Here is a 15468-nt window from a genome sequence, read left to right as displayed (position 1 = left end):
TGGGCTTTCTTTTTCATTGAATGTGTTTAGCTTAATGTTTTTGAATGATGTAACTATTTTAAATGTTTTAATTTCATTTTTAATAGTTCTAAAATGGAGGATTCCAGTATATCATTGATATTCGGTTTCCACTCAATTCTAGGATTATCAAGTAGAAACAAAGAACTGCAAATGCTGGTTTTGAAACAAAAGACACAAAGTGCTGGAGTACACGGATAGGTCACTCTGGAGAACATGGATAGGTGACGTTTCAGGTCAGACTAGAGAAGAGACCTGACCCGAAACGTCACCATTCCATGTTCTCCAGAATGCTGCCTGACCCACTGAGTTGCTCCAACCTTTGTCTTTACTAGGATGATCATGTTCATGTATATTATCTTGGAAAGCTGAGCTCGGAGAAACAGTGCCGGTATTTGGTCAATTGAGTCCATGCTATGCCAGCCACTTCTGTGTGAAATATAACATTTCTGTTGTTTGATCCAAGTTTCACGATATCTCCTTGCCTTAATAACCGTTTATGTTTTTCTTCTTTCAAGGTCAAAATCTCGACAACAATCTAATGGGAACAGGCATGAAGCCAAATGGTGTTACAGTCGCACCTGAAGATGCAGAGCCAAGACTTCATTGTTATTGTTCTGGTCACTGTGCAACTGAGGGAGGCAACAATACCTGCAAGTAAGTCGCACTCTCAGTTCTGGTAGAAAAGCGCACTGAACGGTCTTCAAGATTCAGTAGCTGTAAAGTAGGGTACATGTTTGGATCTCCACACAGAGATGATTGCTTTGGTTTCTTAGGGACCCTATTCTCTCTCTGGTCACCATCTTTCCCTTATTGTTCTCAAAATCTTTTGACCTCTCCTTAATATTATCTGCCAGAGCTATCTCCTGCCCCCCTTTTGGCCTTCTGATTTCTCCTTAAGTATTGCTCCTCAGTTCCCGAAACTCCTCCACATCTACACTTGATCCCAGCTTCCTATGCTTGTCCCATGCCTCCTTTTTTGTGATCAGACCCAGGTAAATAAACCAATCATCATTAATTTACAAGTAATTAGAACATATTTCTTATTATTACATGTGGAGTGAGAAAATGTACACAACATTAAGTAAGCAACGTTGCACTTGAAACATATCTGAAATCCCGGCCACACAATGTGACTAATGTTTATAGCTGTGGTCTGCGATTCTCATGTCACGGCTTTTACTAAATTAAAAATGCATTCCCGTAACCTCACAATTTCAGTGGGTTATTTTGGGCATTTCTGTTGACACTTGCTAATTTTAGCCTTTATTATGGCAGTATGATTTGGCAGTGCCTTTTTTTTGTGTCAATACATTTTATTGAAGTTATGCACATTCACATTTATTATTTTTAACTAGGAGCAGCTGCAAATTTGGTTTTCGGACTCTTAACATTTCTGCTTTTGTTTTGGCATTGCCTGCAGATTATGAAACTGTGCTATATATAGTAGGCCATCAAATGAACATGTTGAGGGTAATCTTCTGAGCGATTTCAACAAGGTCATAGAGGTGCTGATAATGCTGCCATGAGTTTGAATTCTTTGCGTTTGATGGGGAATATTGCAGAGCAAAGACTGTGTTGTGTATCTTCATTCTGCAACTCCTTAGTTTACCACGTCCTGCTTCCATAACATTTGGTGATACATACCTCTGGTCTTATTTTTAGACAATCCGTAACCCGTGATAGAATTTTCAACCAGTTAAAGTCCAAAATCGGAAATAATTTTTGTTTAGTTTAGAGATACAGTGCGGAAACAGGCCCACCGAGTCCGCTCGGGGCAATTTACAATTTTACCAAGCCAATTAACCTACAAGCCTGTACGTTTTTGGAGTGTGGGAGGAAATCGGAGCACCCAGACTTATTTGCTTACTGCCTATTATGCCTCCTGGCATGTAGGGCAGCAACGAAGGTTCTCCACTCCTTGTTGATTCCTTCAGTTGCTGTTTCTGTAACATATGTGTTTTACGAGACAGGGTTGTTAGCCCTGTGCTCAACCTCCAACCTGGAGGACCAGTGGATCGCTCTTCGTCTCACCTCTACCCTTTGACCTGTCCAGCATGGGAGACCCTAACAGGAGACGAATCTCCCACTGGCATAGGTCTAGGGGTCACTGAGACACACAAGCTCCCCGATCACGACAAGGTTGCAATTCAACGGGGAGGAGCACCCAGAGAAAACCCTTAAAGGTCACGGGGAGAATGTACAAACTCCGTACAGACAGCACCCGTAGTCAGGATCAAACCTGGGTCTCCGGCGCTGCAAGGCAGCAACTCTACCGCTGCGCCACCGTGCCGCCCTTATCTTGCTGAATTATCTTCCTCACCACATCTTTGTGGAATTTAATTCAGCAAGGCTGCAGGGAGGGTTTTATTTCCAGTGCTAATTCTTCCTGATGCAAATTATCCTTTTGACTACTCCTTGGTCATCGCCCATTTAATTGCCAACATTGTTATTTTACTTGCTTAAAAAAACCCAACAAAACAAAACACAAATTTGTGGTGTTCTTGCTCTACCATTTTACCAATAAAAAATGACAAAAGGTTCATTGTGATAACCTTTAACAAATCCCATTGCAAACCTGGTCTATTCTCTGTCTTTGAATGTTACAAGACATTAGGCAAACTATTCACAAATTGTAGTGCAATTCCATTGGCAGATGGAATTCCTATAGCTCAGTTCACACCAAGCATGATAGCATGGCTCATTCTATGATCACCTATTACCCTACTGATCTTTCCTCATTATCTTACTGATTTATTTTTCTTATACAGAACGAATGGTAATTGTTTTGCCATTATTGAAGAAGATGAAAATGGGGAAACTACCCTTGGTTCTGGCTGCATGAGACTAGAAGGAGCAGATTTCCAGTGCAAGGTAAGACTGATTGATACTAGCTTCACAAATTGACCGCAGTATTGAATGAAGCTACATTCCTATTTTTGCTGTGCACCTTGTGATTAGCCTTTCTGATCTGTATTTTTGATTTCGTTTTACTTTAATGTCAGTAGTTTATGCAGGATTAAAAAATACATCATAGGCGTCATAAATTAAGTTTAGCTTCATTTAACACTGACCATTATTTAATCTGTTATTCCCACACCTTGATATTTACAATGACTGGTAGACTGATCAACAAATTTGCTTTATCATCTACAACAAAATAGACTTAAAATACCAGCGTGGAAACAAACATCACCACAACACAGTGTTGAAGTTCTTAAGGACTGTACGAGATAGCTTTTCTTAAATAATACCTTCCAGCCAGCAAGGTTCACTGAAGTCCACCATAATTAGTACCAGTGAGGAGACTGTTTTGACAGTCTAATTCATTTGAGAAGTTAATTAACCACATATACAAGGCACTCTTGATTCAGAAGTGTGACCATATCTCAAAGAAAAGGTAAAAAATCAACGGGGTCCCGAGGGCCCGCGATCCTACTGAGCATCCATGACCTGAAGAATAGATGATGGATGGAAAGAGGATAGGAAGCCTAGCAACTGGCTGACAACCGTGACATGCTTGGGTTCTTCAACGTTGACAAGGCTAACGATGACACAAATAGCTATGATCTCACCCAGCTGAGAGCCAAGAACAAAGGTGAACATCAAAAACAGAAGGGCAGTCAGCACTGCTGAAACAAACACTTCAACAAATGGGCTCCTTGGCCACGACTCTGCCCTTGACATGGGCACCATTGTCTCTACTCCACATCCATGTTATTCCTTCCGGCCTTGTTGATGACAAAGTCAAAACCACCATACGTGAACTACAAACTAGGAACAAATCCTTGCGAGCAGATGGTATCCCTGTTGGAATTCTCAAACTGTGGTGAGGAGATTCAGTATTAAATCCACAACCTTATGGTCCACATCTGGAAAGGGGAAGCTATGCTAGGGGACCTCTAAATTGCATGTCTTCAAGAAATGAGTAACATCATATTCCTTCGCTCCATAGATGCTGCCTCACCTGCTGAGTTTCTCTAGTATTTTTATCTACCTTCGATTTTTCCAGCATATCCAGTTCCTTCTTAAACATCCATCAGTAGTAAGTCTAGAGGGGCTCTCCTGAGAAAAGTCACCACCTTGGTGCTCCTCAACACAATCTGTAAAAAGCTGCTCCCCAAATTACCGTGGATTCCACCTAAAGGAGGCACAATGGACATGATCATTACTGTTCAGCAACGTGCAAAATAAACATAGGAGAAGCACCAAACTCCCTACACTTGGTCATTTTAAACCTTTGATTGCATTAACCAGTCAACTCCTTCAATTTGGCGGCTGCATAATATACCTCCATATTACATTTGCTTTATGATGGCATGTCAGCTTTGATTCAAACTAGAGGCTCGACTGCAGAGCCAATCTGTGTGAAGACAAGGGTCAAGCAAGGCCAGGTCATTTTTTTCAGTCCATCTCTTCACATTGCTAGTTCTCATTTGGTAGACAAAAATGCTGGAGAAACTCAGCGGGTGCAGCAGCATCTATGGAGCGAAGGAGATAGGCAACGTTTCGGGCCGAAACCCCATTTGGCATGCTTGCCTTCATTGGTCAAAGCATCGAGTATAAGAGTCAGGAAATCACGTTACAGCTTTGGTGAGGTTGCATTTGGAGCATTGTCTGCAGTTCTGATTGCTCTGTTACAGCGGGGATGTGGAGAGGTTAACCACAATGCAGCCTAAATCAGAGCAAATTAGCGATAAGGAGAGGTTGAACAAACTTGGATTGTTTTCTCTGAAGCGTCAGAGGTTGAGGGGAGAGCTGATAGAAGTATATAAAATGATGAGTGATAGTCAGAACTGATTTCCCAAGATGGGAATGTTAAAGACTAGAGGGCTTTGCTTTAAGGCAAGAGAGGGAAATGGGCAAAGCAAGTCCTTTACACAGATATTGGAAGGTGCCTGGAATATGCTGCCAGAGATGGTGAAAACAGAGACAATAGCGTTGTCTAAGAGGCTTTTAGGTAGACACATGAATATGCAGGGAATTAAGTTGTAAAGATCACATGCAAGCAGAAGGGGTTAGTTTAATTTGGCATCATATTCTTGGCTGACATAGTGGGCCAAAGAGCCTGTTCCCGTGCTGTACTGTTCTTTGTTCATCTTCAAAAAGCTTGCAACTGGAGTACACTTTATCTTTAGAACTAATGAAAAAACAATGCCTACACTCCAGAGCCATAACACGTGTTTCCATAATGCAGATTGGATATATCGTGATTGATGAAGTAGAGAACGCTATTGGAACTACCTGGGCCAAATTGGTTAGAGTGCAATTTCAATAGGAAACTAGAGAATCATTTAAAAGTCATTTTGGAAATTGACAACAGAAAAAAAACTGGGAAGGAGAGAGTTTTTCATGTAACCTTCACATAGTTATCATACCGCCAGTATCCCTTAAGAAAACAGCCAAAACCTCAATCATTTCTATTGACACTTGTGCAATGATACTCTATTAAATGATATAACATACAGCCTTCAGTATTTATGCCTTACACAGTGACATAAATAAACTGATAGCTACTAAAAAGAGCTTTAGTTTTGAAAGTCAGCTTTCTATTATCCCCTACTACAATCAATCTGAAGAGAGGTCCTGATCCAAAATGTCACCTATCCATTCCTTCTACAAATGCTGCGTGACCCGCTGAGTTCCTCCAGCACTTTGCGTTTCAGATTTTAGCATCTGCAGTTCCTTGTGTCTGAGTGAAAAATATCTTTATTATTGCTGGTCAGAAACACTCTAACCTATTTTCCCTATTGACTGAATTGTTTTTATAAAGCAATTCTCTATCATAGAAACATAGAAAATAGGTGCAGGAGTAGGCCATTTGCCCCTTCGAGCCTGCACCGCCATTCAATATGACCATGGCTGATCATCCAACTCAGTATCCTGTACCTGCCTTCTCTCCATACCCCCTGATCCCTTTAGCCACAGGGCCACATCTAACTCCCTCTTAAATATAGCCAATGAACTGGCATCAACTACCGTCTGTGGCAGAGAATTCCAGAGATTCACCACTCTCTGTGTGAAAAATGTTTTTCTCATCTCGGTCCTAAAAGATTTCCCCCTTATGCTTAAACTGTGACCCCTTGTTCTGGACTTCCCCAACATCAGGAACATTCTTCCTGCATCTAGCCTGTCCAACCCCTTATGTAGGACTTCTTAGGAAACCAACATTTACGTTATAAGTATAACAGAGTTGCTTGTATGTTTTTAAGAGTAACAGGTTAAACAAGGAGTTAACTGGGAATTTGTTGTTTGTCACTAATTCCAGACTGTTTTCTGGGCGAACACATTGTTGATATAACTGAAAGGGTTCCATAAATTATACAATAATTATAGGGATTTTAATCTACACCATAGACTTGGAAAGCTAATAGCATGCAGTGCAAATTAATGAAAATAATGAGAATGTGGTAATTGATAAACTGGTAGTCGGGGACCTTTTAGTGAGCAGTGGTCTTAAATAAATGCAAGTGCTTTAGTTTAGTCTGAAACCAGCGTTTAAAATCTAAATAATTCAAAATACAAAGGCGTGGGTCAGGTCTGGTGGATTTGGAAACTGCACTAAGCAAGCAGCATCAATCGTTTAAAGAATTAAAAGCTCTTTTTCACGGGATAAAGACCAATTTAAAAAGTCGTTTCAGCAATGGTCGATAAGTTAAAGATGGTGCTAAGCCAAAGGAAAGGCATTTAACATTGACAATAAAACAGCAATCTTGAATGTTGTGGAAATTTCACAATTCAGCACAGGAGGGCCAGGGCATTAATGAGGAAAAAGGAAGGTAGAATATAAGAGTTGCCCAGAAAAAAAAACATTAAACCAGGCTGCAAACACTTTTGAAAGAATGAAAGTACGGCAATGAAGAAATTAGCAACGGTTGTTGTAAGTCCTTTACAGTTTGAGACCGGCAACATTATATTGAGGAATAAGACATAGCAGGGACAATAAACACATTACATCACTGTTTACTGAAGAAGACTCCAAACGTACTCTGGAGGTAATGGAAAACTGCAGGTGGGACAGGGTGAGTTAGGAGCTTGAAGAAATTTACATTATTATTGGAGGAATTAATGAAATTGAAAATAAGTAATTCCCCAGCAACTGATGAAATTTACCCTATGGTTTTGAATGAGATATCTGGAAATAGTCAAAATGGATTATCTTCTACTAAAATTTAATAGGTTCTAGAAATATTCCCATAGATTTATGGAAGTAAAATCAAGCAATATGAATACAATTAAGCTGTCCACAGTGCTCAAATAAAGGGTACAACATTTAGTGCAAGATATAGCATTGAAGTCCGATTAAAGATAGTTCAAAGATCTACAATGAGGTAGATGGGAGGTCAGGACTGTACTCTAGCTGATGAGAGGACCGTTCAGTTGCCTGATAACAGCCGGGAAGAAACTGTCTCTGAAACTGGTGGTGTGCGTTTTCAAACCTCCGTACCTCTTGCTTGATGTGAGAGGCCAGATGAGGAAGTGACCAGGGTGAGACTGGTCCTTGATAATGTTGGTGGCCTTGCCGAGGCAGCGTGGTGTAGATGGAGTCAATGGAAGGGAGATTGGTTTGTGTGATGGTTTGGGTTAGGTCCAAAACTCTTGCGGTCTTGGATGGAGCTGTTCCCAAATCATGCTATCCCGATAAAAAAGCTCACGTAGTCAGGATCGAACACGGCCTCTGGCGCTGTAACTCTACCACTGTGCTACTGCCCTCTTCTTTATATCTTCTTTACCAACCAATCCACTTGTGTTGCTGGTTTCAGGGAGCTGGCGACTTGTACCCCTAGACCCCTCTAGAAATCAATGTTTCTAAGGGTCCTGCCATTTACTATGCCCTTGCATTCGGCCCCCTAAAACACAACTCATCACATTTGTCTGGATTTAGCTCCATCTACCATTTCTCGACCCCGATTTGGCCTATATATGCATTTATTTTGTTTGTGTGGTGTTTAGTGTACTATTTATGTATTCTTTGTAAGTAGATTATAGTTTAATAAATGTATCCTTTGCCTCTACATTTTTTTAATACCTTGATTTTGAAAATTATGTTCTAATCTACATTTTTTAATAGGATGCAATAAAATGAATAATCTTATTTTACACTAGTAACATATGATGAAATTATTAACTGAAAAGGATCTAAAAAGTGTGTCTCTGCCTATTTTTGTGTAATCTTTAAAGTAAATGCACTAGTGGGACTATCTAAGTAACTCTAGTGCTATTGTCCCTTTTGAAATATATTTCCAAATCAAATGTTTTACAATTCACTTTTATTTCTGTTCAAAACACCTGAGTGTAAATCATAAAGTGACTAATATTTCCAGTGTTTCATTTTTATTTAATTAAATACCCCCAATTATCATAATTTGAGCTTTCCTCTGGTTATAACCTAAAGCACACACATATACCTCTAATCTTATTAGCTGTGGTATCTGGTTGCTTATGCAATTGTATAAGCTAGCACATTATGTTTTGTGTACAGAGTAGAAAGTTGCTATATATTCTAGTTTATTAGTGCTGGCATTTCATTACAGTATTGGGGGTCTGCATATTTGGAGGCACTAAGCTCCAATCTGCTGGTTTAAGTGAAGAAACTATGGCATTATTTATAAGGAACAAGAGCGATAAATAGGTGCGACACAGTAACACAGTAGAGCTGCTGCCTCACAGCGCAACAATATATGTTCAATACTGACCTCTGGTGCTATCTGTGTGCATTGTCTTCCTGTAACTGCATAGGTTTTCTTCCATGTGTTAAAGATATGTAGATTGGGAGGATGTTTGGCCACTGTATATTGCATCTAATATATGGAATAATGGAATCTGAGGAGAGTTGATGGTTATGTGGGGAGAATAAAGTGGGATTAGTGTCAGAGTACTTCATGGGTATTGCAGACTGGGTGGGCTGAAGGCCTCTTTCTGCACTAGATGTCTTTGTTTGTTGGTTCTTTAGATAACAATTTATTTTTGCAGCCAGCACCACCAAAACACTCTGTTTCATCCAGTTGCTGTTTATAGGATTGGAAATTGACCCTTGTATTTTCCAGTGAATCACAGTAACATCAATGGATAATTCATTGTCATCATTGAAACCCCAAGTTTTTCTGCCGCCAACCACACTATTCTTCAGCTGATGTTATTGCAACCAGGTTACATTTTTACTTGGCTCCAGGTCTAAATATAAACATACTGTACATCTTTAGATTATCTTTGCAGTGAACTTGTGTGGTATCTCCTGAATTCCATACTAGTTCTTAAAAATATTTATTTTGCTATTCCAAGCAATCATTTTGAGTATTCCTAGCTTCTCCTGTATTTCTTCTGCTTCCAGTGAGTTTACAATAGCATCACTCGTTAGTTTTCTGGAAGAGCAATCTCTCCGATCGTTCTGAGCAACCAAGGGTATTGCACGTCTTAATTCTTCACAACTGTGCTGCAATCAAACATCAAGCTTCTGATGGAAACGCCAGCACTTTATTAATTGCCCTGCTTGGGCTATTTTGGAGGAGAGATAAGAGTCAACCACTTTATTTTGGATGTGAAGTAAAAGAAATCCCCAGAAAGACTTATGGATCTTTACAATATGTGCCTTTACAACAAATTAGATTTTGCCGTTCAATGTCTGTGGATCATTGGTGTTGAATCATTGCTGCAGAAGCTTCTCTGATTTACCAGGAGGGTTGCTGATTGTTTCATTGATTTGGAGGTCTATTTACATATGCAAATGTTCCACGTTTAGACTGTGTTCTTATGGCACGATGATTCTGAGGAGATGTTGTGTGACTTGGGGTGTAAATCCCACTAGGTTGGGTTCGTTTTTATAGTACCGAATCATTTTGTATCCTCCATTTGAAATCAATGACTACACGTAAAGAAATGATTATCTTAAATTATATTCAATTCACCCCTCAAGACACAGCAAAATAAGGCTAAGATATGCACCTATTTCAGCTACTGTTTCGCAGCCTGCTCCACTCCCTTGCCCTCCCATTGATAATGCCTGCACAGCTCTAGGGTCTAACATTTCTCCACAGCTCAGCCGACCCTGGAATTGATTAAAAACTCATTATTTTTTCATCTTTTTTTCATCTTTTTACTCATTATGGTAAATCATGTGATCATTAAAGAATGGAACACTTTATTTTTAAAGGGCCGTTTTCAACATCAAGCATTGGCAGTTTCTGAGCTCTACTTGCGAGCATAACAGGATGTAATCGATTCCAGCTATCAAATTAAAAATAACTTGTTTCTCACTGCGAAGTTAACACACTTTTGTTTTCATTAACCAGGTACTTACAATGGATTACTTCCTATTGGGGGTATCCTGTCTGCAGAAATAGATATCTTGCATGTTTTGCAACGGTCTAAGCATCAAACAGAGTCTTTTGGAGTTGCATTGCCAGACAATGGTTATTTGAATTAATTTTTAAAGAAGCACCAATTTTAAATTGGCTTCACTCTCAGCACTGTTGAAAATCCCATTCTAATAATTTAAGATAGTAAATAACAGTTTTCATTTTATTATTACAAATTATGGACAATTTGAATAAATAACCATTTCTCTTTGATCAAATATTGAGTGGTGCAGTCTGTCTGACTGGTCATTCCTCACTCATTTGGGCTGAGTTAATAGATCATCATATAGGTAGATTGTTGACAAAGTCTGTGAAAAATCTTGGTGGACCTCGATCCATAGCACTAACCTGCTACCTTCAGGTAGAAGGTACAGGAGCCTGAAGACTGCAACAACCAGGTTCAGGAATAGCTACTTCCCCACAGCCATCAGGCTATTAAACCTGGCTCGGCCAAAACTCTGAACATTAATAACCCATTATTTGTTATTTGCACATTATCAGTTTATTTATTCATGTGTTTTGTAGTCAATGCCTATTATGTTCTGTGTGCTGAAGCAAAGCAAGAATTTCATTGTCCTATCAGGGACACATGACAATAAACTTGAACTTGAACTAACCTGCCTTGAATTTGACATTACATTTCAGAGGTCATGTTAGTCAGACCGTCTAAAAATATAAGTATCCAATCCGGGAAGTGTTTTTTTTAAATTTCTTTACAAATATTTTTCACTTCGGTAAATATTAAAGTCAGGAAAGTAGTCTGGGAATTTGTGCAAAAATGCACTTCAGGCGCCTTGTATTCTCTTTACAGTGCTCTAGTCTCATCTTATATTGTGGTCATTTTGATTAGATTACTCAAATCGTGTAAACACTGTTGGTGTAGTACCACTATTGAGGAGAACTCTCATAACAACAGCTATTCATATCATTTCATCATGGTTTCTTCCGATCAGTTTTAAATCATGGTGGAATCGGCAGAAATGTGGACGTTCTATTGATATATCTATGTGGTACATAGTGAATAACATTAGTGGTGCTCCTCGCACCAACATCTTTCTTCTTTTGATTTCCATTTGAAACCACATTAAACAGTTCACTGTTTTGCTATGCAGAACCATGCAAATATCGTATCACTAAGATCGCCTAATTTCCCTCCCATAACAAAAAGCAATTCTGCCCCTGCTTCTGCACATCGGCTGCAGAGATCTCATTGTTAACTAGAAACCAAGTTTCTTTTGCAGAACCTGATTTCAGAGGGATTCATTCTTCCTTGTTCATCCTTCCCCTCACCCCTTTTCACTGTTATAAGCAATGAATTAAAAACACCTTGTTTGCAAAAATACAGCGCAAGGTATGTACCACCAAGCACTTGAAATCATTGCACTCAATGAAAATAACAATGTGAGACATGGAGTGTTTAAGAAGGAAAATCGAAGGTGGACAAAAATACTGGGGAGACTCAGAGGCAGCATCTATGGAGCGAAGGAAATAGGCAGCGTTTTGGGTCAAGACCCTTCTTCAGAGGTTTTTTAGTTCAATGAGACTTCATTGCCACAGATGGCAGTGGAGGCCAAGTCAATGGATATTTTTAAGTTGGAGATAGACAGATTCTTGATTAGTAAGGGTGTCAGAGATTATGGGGGGAAGACAGAAGGTTTGAGAGAGACGGATAGATCAGCCATGATTGTATGGCAGAATATTTGGAACCTAGCAGGTGCACCATTTTAATATTGGTTCTCCCTTCTGCAGGATGCAACAAAAGTGAGAAAACGGAGGACAATTGAATGCTGCAAGACGGACTTTTGTAACAAGGATTTACATCCAACTCTTACTCCAATTACTATCCCAGGTAAACTATAGTTAGAGCTTGCAATGTCTAAATGTCTGAACTTTTCTAGCTCATCAGAAAGACTTGATGTTCTTAATTAAAGTATAGCACTTTAATTGGAACTGTGCTAAAGATTTAATGATTCAAGTTGGTAGCGCTTACTAGTAAAGCAGGTTGAAATGGCTCTTACATATTATGTTAATTTTATAATATAGTTTTGCTTGGTATATCAATTCCTCCACCTATTAATTAGCTGGAAACATTACTTTATCTGCATTAAAACACTTTATCTTTCAAAGCAGGCTGATGCCTATGATTTACACCCAGTTTTACAGAGCCTTCATTCAGCTAATATAATTTGTATTACATTTAACCCATCAATTCTGTGACATTACATTTGCAATTTTCTTTATTAGTCTGCACACATTTAAATGTGCGATGTGTGCTGTCTTTGCCACATTTATCTAATGCACTCTGATAAAGCTTTAGTAGTATAATAATACAATATACCTGCAATACATGTGAATGGCCAAGTCAGCAGACCAGCGTAACATTTTACAGTTGTCTGCGAAGGAAAGACACAGAATGCTGAAGTAACTCAACAGGTCAGGCAGTACCCCAAAAGATCATGGATAGGCGATGTTTCAGGCCGGCACCCTACTTCAGACTGATTGCAGGGGTGAGGGTAAAGAAAGCTGGGAAGAGTGGAGGCATGTTGCAGTTAATGAAGCACAGAGAAGAATTCCTCTGTGTTACAAGCTAAGGTGTAAACAGGTGCAAAACTGTGTGACTACTCCATTGCTCACAGTGTGATTGTTATACCCATAGAGGATTTCATAAACAATTACCTTTATAAATGTGAATCTAAGAGTTTATGCACAACCTGGCATGAATATTACACCGCTTTTTATTTTGCATAAACAACTGAATTCTAAGTGCTAGTACTGTTCTTTCCAAAATTAGAAATTTATATTTGCTTGAAGTAATACGTGCACATCTTGTCAATCATTAATTGTAATAGTAAACATTTAAATTAGTTATATTCCTTTGCAGAATTAGTTAAGAACTACCCTTCCAACTATTAATTCAAGTACCAGTTCATGTGCTTTGCTCACAAACTGTTATGGTCATTTTTGCTGAACACTTTCTGACATCAGATTAGCTTAGATAGATCTTTACCAGTTATGAAAGACACCTGTATACTTGAACTGCAATTGTGGTCAATGCAATTTGACAAATTTGCAACGGTGTATTAAATTGCAGTTGATTATTTATTATTTTTTAACGTGCCCTTTCCTTGTAAACAGATGGACTATTTGATGGTGACGTCCACCGGTTAGGCCTGTTAATCTCTCTGATTGTCTGTATCTTTGTGCTCATCATCATCACAACTGTTTTCTACTTCAGGTAAACGCATAGTCAAGTTTATTTCAAATAGACATCAAGTCACACGTGCTTCATTTGATTTTATTATTGTGGTTGCTTGAATGTTTTTAATTTACCTACTATAAATGTGCGGGAATCGCTGGTCGGCACGGACTCGGCACTGTATCTCTAAACTAAACTAAACGCAAAATCTATGATTTTAATTGCTATTTGTGAGATCCTAGCTTTTTATGCAGTAAAGTCTTCATTGGCCGAGTCAGCAGTTTATTTAAAAGGACAAAACTATAGATAATGTCACTAAACTAAACTGGGCAGTAGATTAGCTAAGGCCATATTAGGCCATACCAGGCTAAGATGCAAGCATCACAATACTTTCTATTGCCCTTCTTTAGAAGATTGAGAAAATCCTCGTGGGTTTGTAAAAACTTATCTGACATGTCAGAAAGTAAATGGACTGATATACTTTCTTGATCACCTCAACAGTATGAAGGGATCAGGTTAGGTTGCTGTTGATATAGATATTTAGGAATATGAAGCTGTCGATCATCTCTGCAGCATTTTCGTTCTGAGGACAGGGTTCTGGTCACTCCCTCACATCCTCGTCAACTGCCAACTCTTTGACTTGCCCGTGTTAAGGGCTGCTTTGTTGTTCCGACACAATGACACCCGGTTCTCAGTCTATTTCCTATATCTTTAGGGACGAGATTATTTGTTATTAGGACGGCACAGTGCTAGAGTTGCTACTTTGCAGCGCCGGAGACCCGCCCTCGATCCTAATTACGTGTGTTGTCTGTGCAGAGTTTGTACGTTCTCCCTGTGACAGCGTAGATTTTGTCCAGGTGTTCCGATTTCCCCCCCCACATTCCAAAGACGTGCAGTTTTGACGGTTAATTGACTTCTGTAAATTGTCCCTAGTGTGTAGGATAGTAGTGTACGGGTGTTAAATGATTTGTTGAGGGCGTACGGTTTTTTGAGTAGTGTACAAGTGATTGCTGGACAGTGTGGACTCGGTGGGCCGAAGGGCCTGTTTCCACTCTGTATCAAAACATTGTCTCGTGATTGTGGATCCAACCACCAACAGTGGTATCATTGGCATACAAAAACCTTGTGTTGGCACTCTCCTTGACCACTCGATCATTGGTGTGCAGGGCATAGAGCAAGGGTCAGACCACACACAACCCAGTGATTGTACCAGTGCTGAGGGTCATGGTGGAGGAAATGTGGTAACCAATTCTAACCGACTGAGGTCCATCTGTCAGGAACTCCAGAAGCCAGTTGCAGATGGAGGCCCCAAGGTCCAGAGGTTTAGGGATGAGATTTGTTGTTGTGGTGCTGACCGCTGACGTGTAGTCATCTTGACATAGGTGTTCATATTGTTACGGTGATCCTGGGCTGAATGTCATGCAGGAGTGCTGGCATCATCCATAGTCCCATTTTACCTGTAGACAAATTGCAAGGGGTCTAGATTGTCAGGAAAACTGGCGGAAAATTGTCAGTCTTTTTGAAGCTCTTCATTATGGTCGACGTTAGTCCACCGGGCGATAGACAGGTCAATTTACTTTTGATAGACACAAAATGCTGGAATAACTCAGCGAGACAGGCAACATCTATGGAGAGAAGGAATGGGTGACGTTTCGGGTCGAGATCCTTCAGACACTTTTATTGTGGAAGGGAATGATGGAGATTCCTTGAAGCAGATGAAAGCAGTAGACTGTTGAAGTGAGTGGTTGAAGATGTCGGTGAAGACTGGCCAATTGATTAGCACAAGATTAGGAACCCCTTCAGGGACTCTGTCCTAACTTGCTGCTTTCCGATAGTTTACCTTTGTGAGACCAGTTCTCACTTCCACCACCAAAATATATGGAACAGAGCGAGCAGGTT

At 39.7% G+C, this 15468-nt stretch overlaps 1 protein-coding gene across 4 annotated transcripts in view; it reads left to right on the top strand.

Moving 5' to 3' along the window:
- The window catches only part of bmpr1a (bone morphogenetic protein receptor type 1A), a 169267-nt gene that overhangs the window by 136163 nt on the left and 17636 nt on the right, over positions 1-15468 (top strand). For all 4 annotated transcript variants that reach the window (XM_033012670.1, XM_033012672.1, XM_033012669.1 and 1 more), the window contains 4 exons: positions 537-675; positions 2790-2892; positions 12123-12222; positions 13509-13608. In XM_033012670.1, coding sequence (XP_032868561.1) covers positions 537-675; positions 2790-2892; positions 12123-12222; positions 13509-13608 — 442 coding nt within the window. The remainder of the gene's footprint in view (positions 1-536; positions 676-2789; positions 2893-12122; positions 12223-13508; positions 13609-15468) is intronic.

The sequence above is a fragment of the Amblyraja radiata genome, chromosome 37 (genome assembly GCF_010909765.2).
Source record: "Amblyraja radiata isolate CabotCenter1 chromosome 37, sAmbRad1.1.pri, whole genome shotgun sequence".
NCBI classification, from domain to species: domain Eukaryota; kingdom Metazoa; phylum Chordata; class Chondrichthyes; order Rajiformes; family Rajidae; genus Amblyraja; species Amblyraja radiata.
Note: the sequence above shows the minus strand (reverse complement) of the source record. Positions and strands in the feature narration are given on the sequence as shown.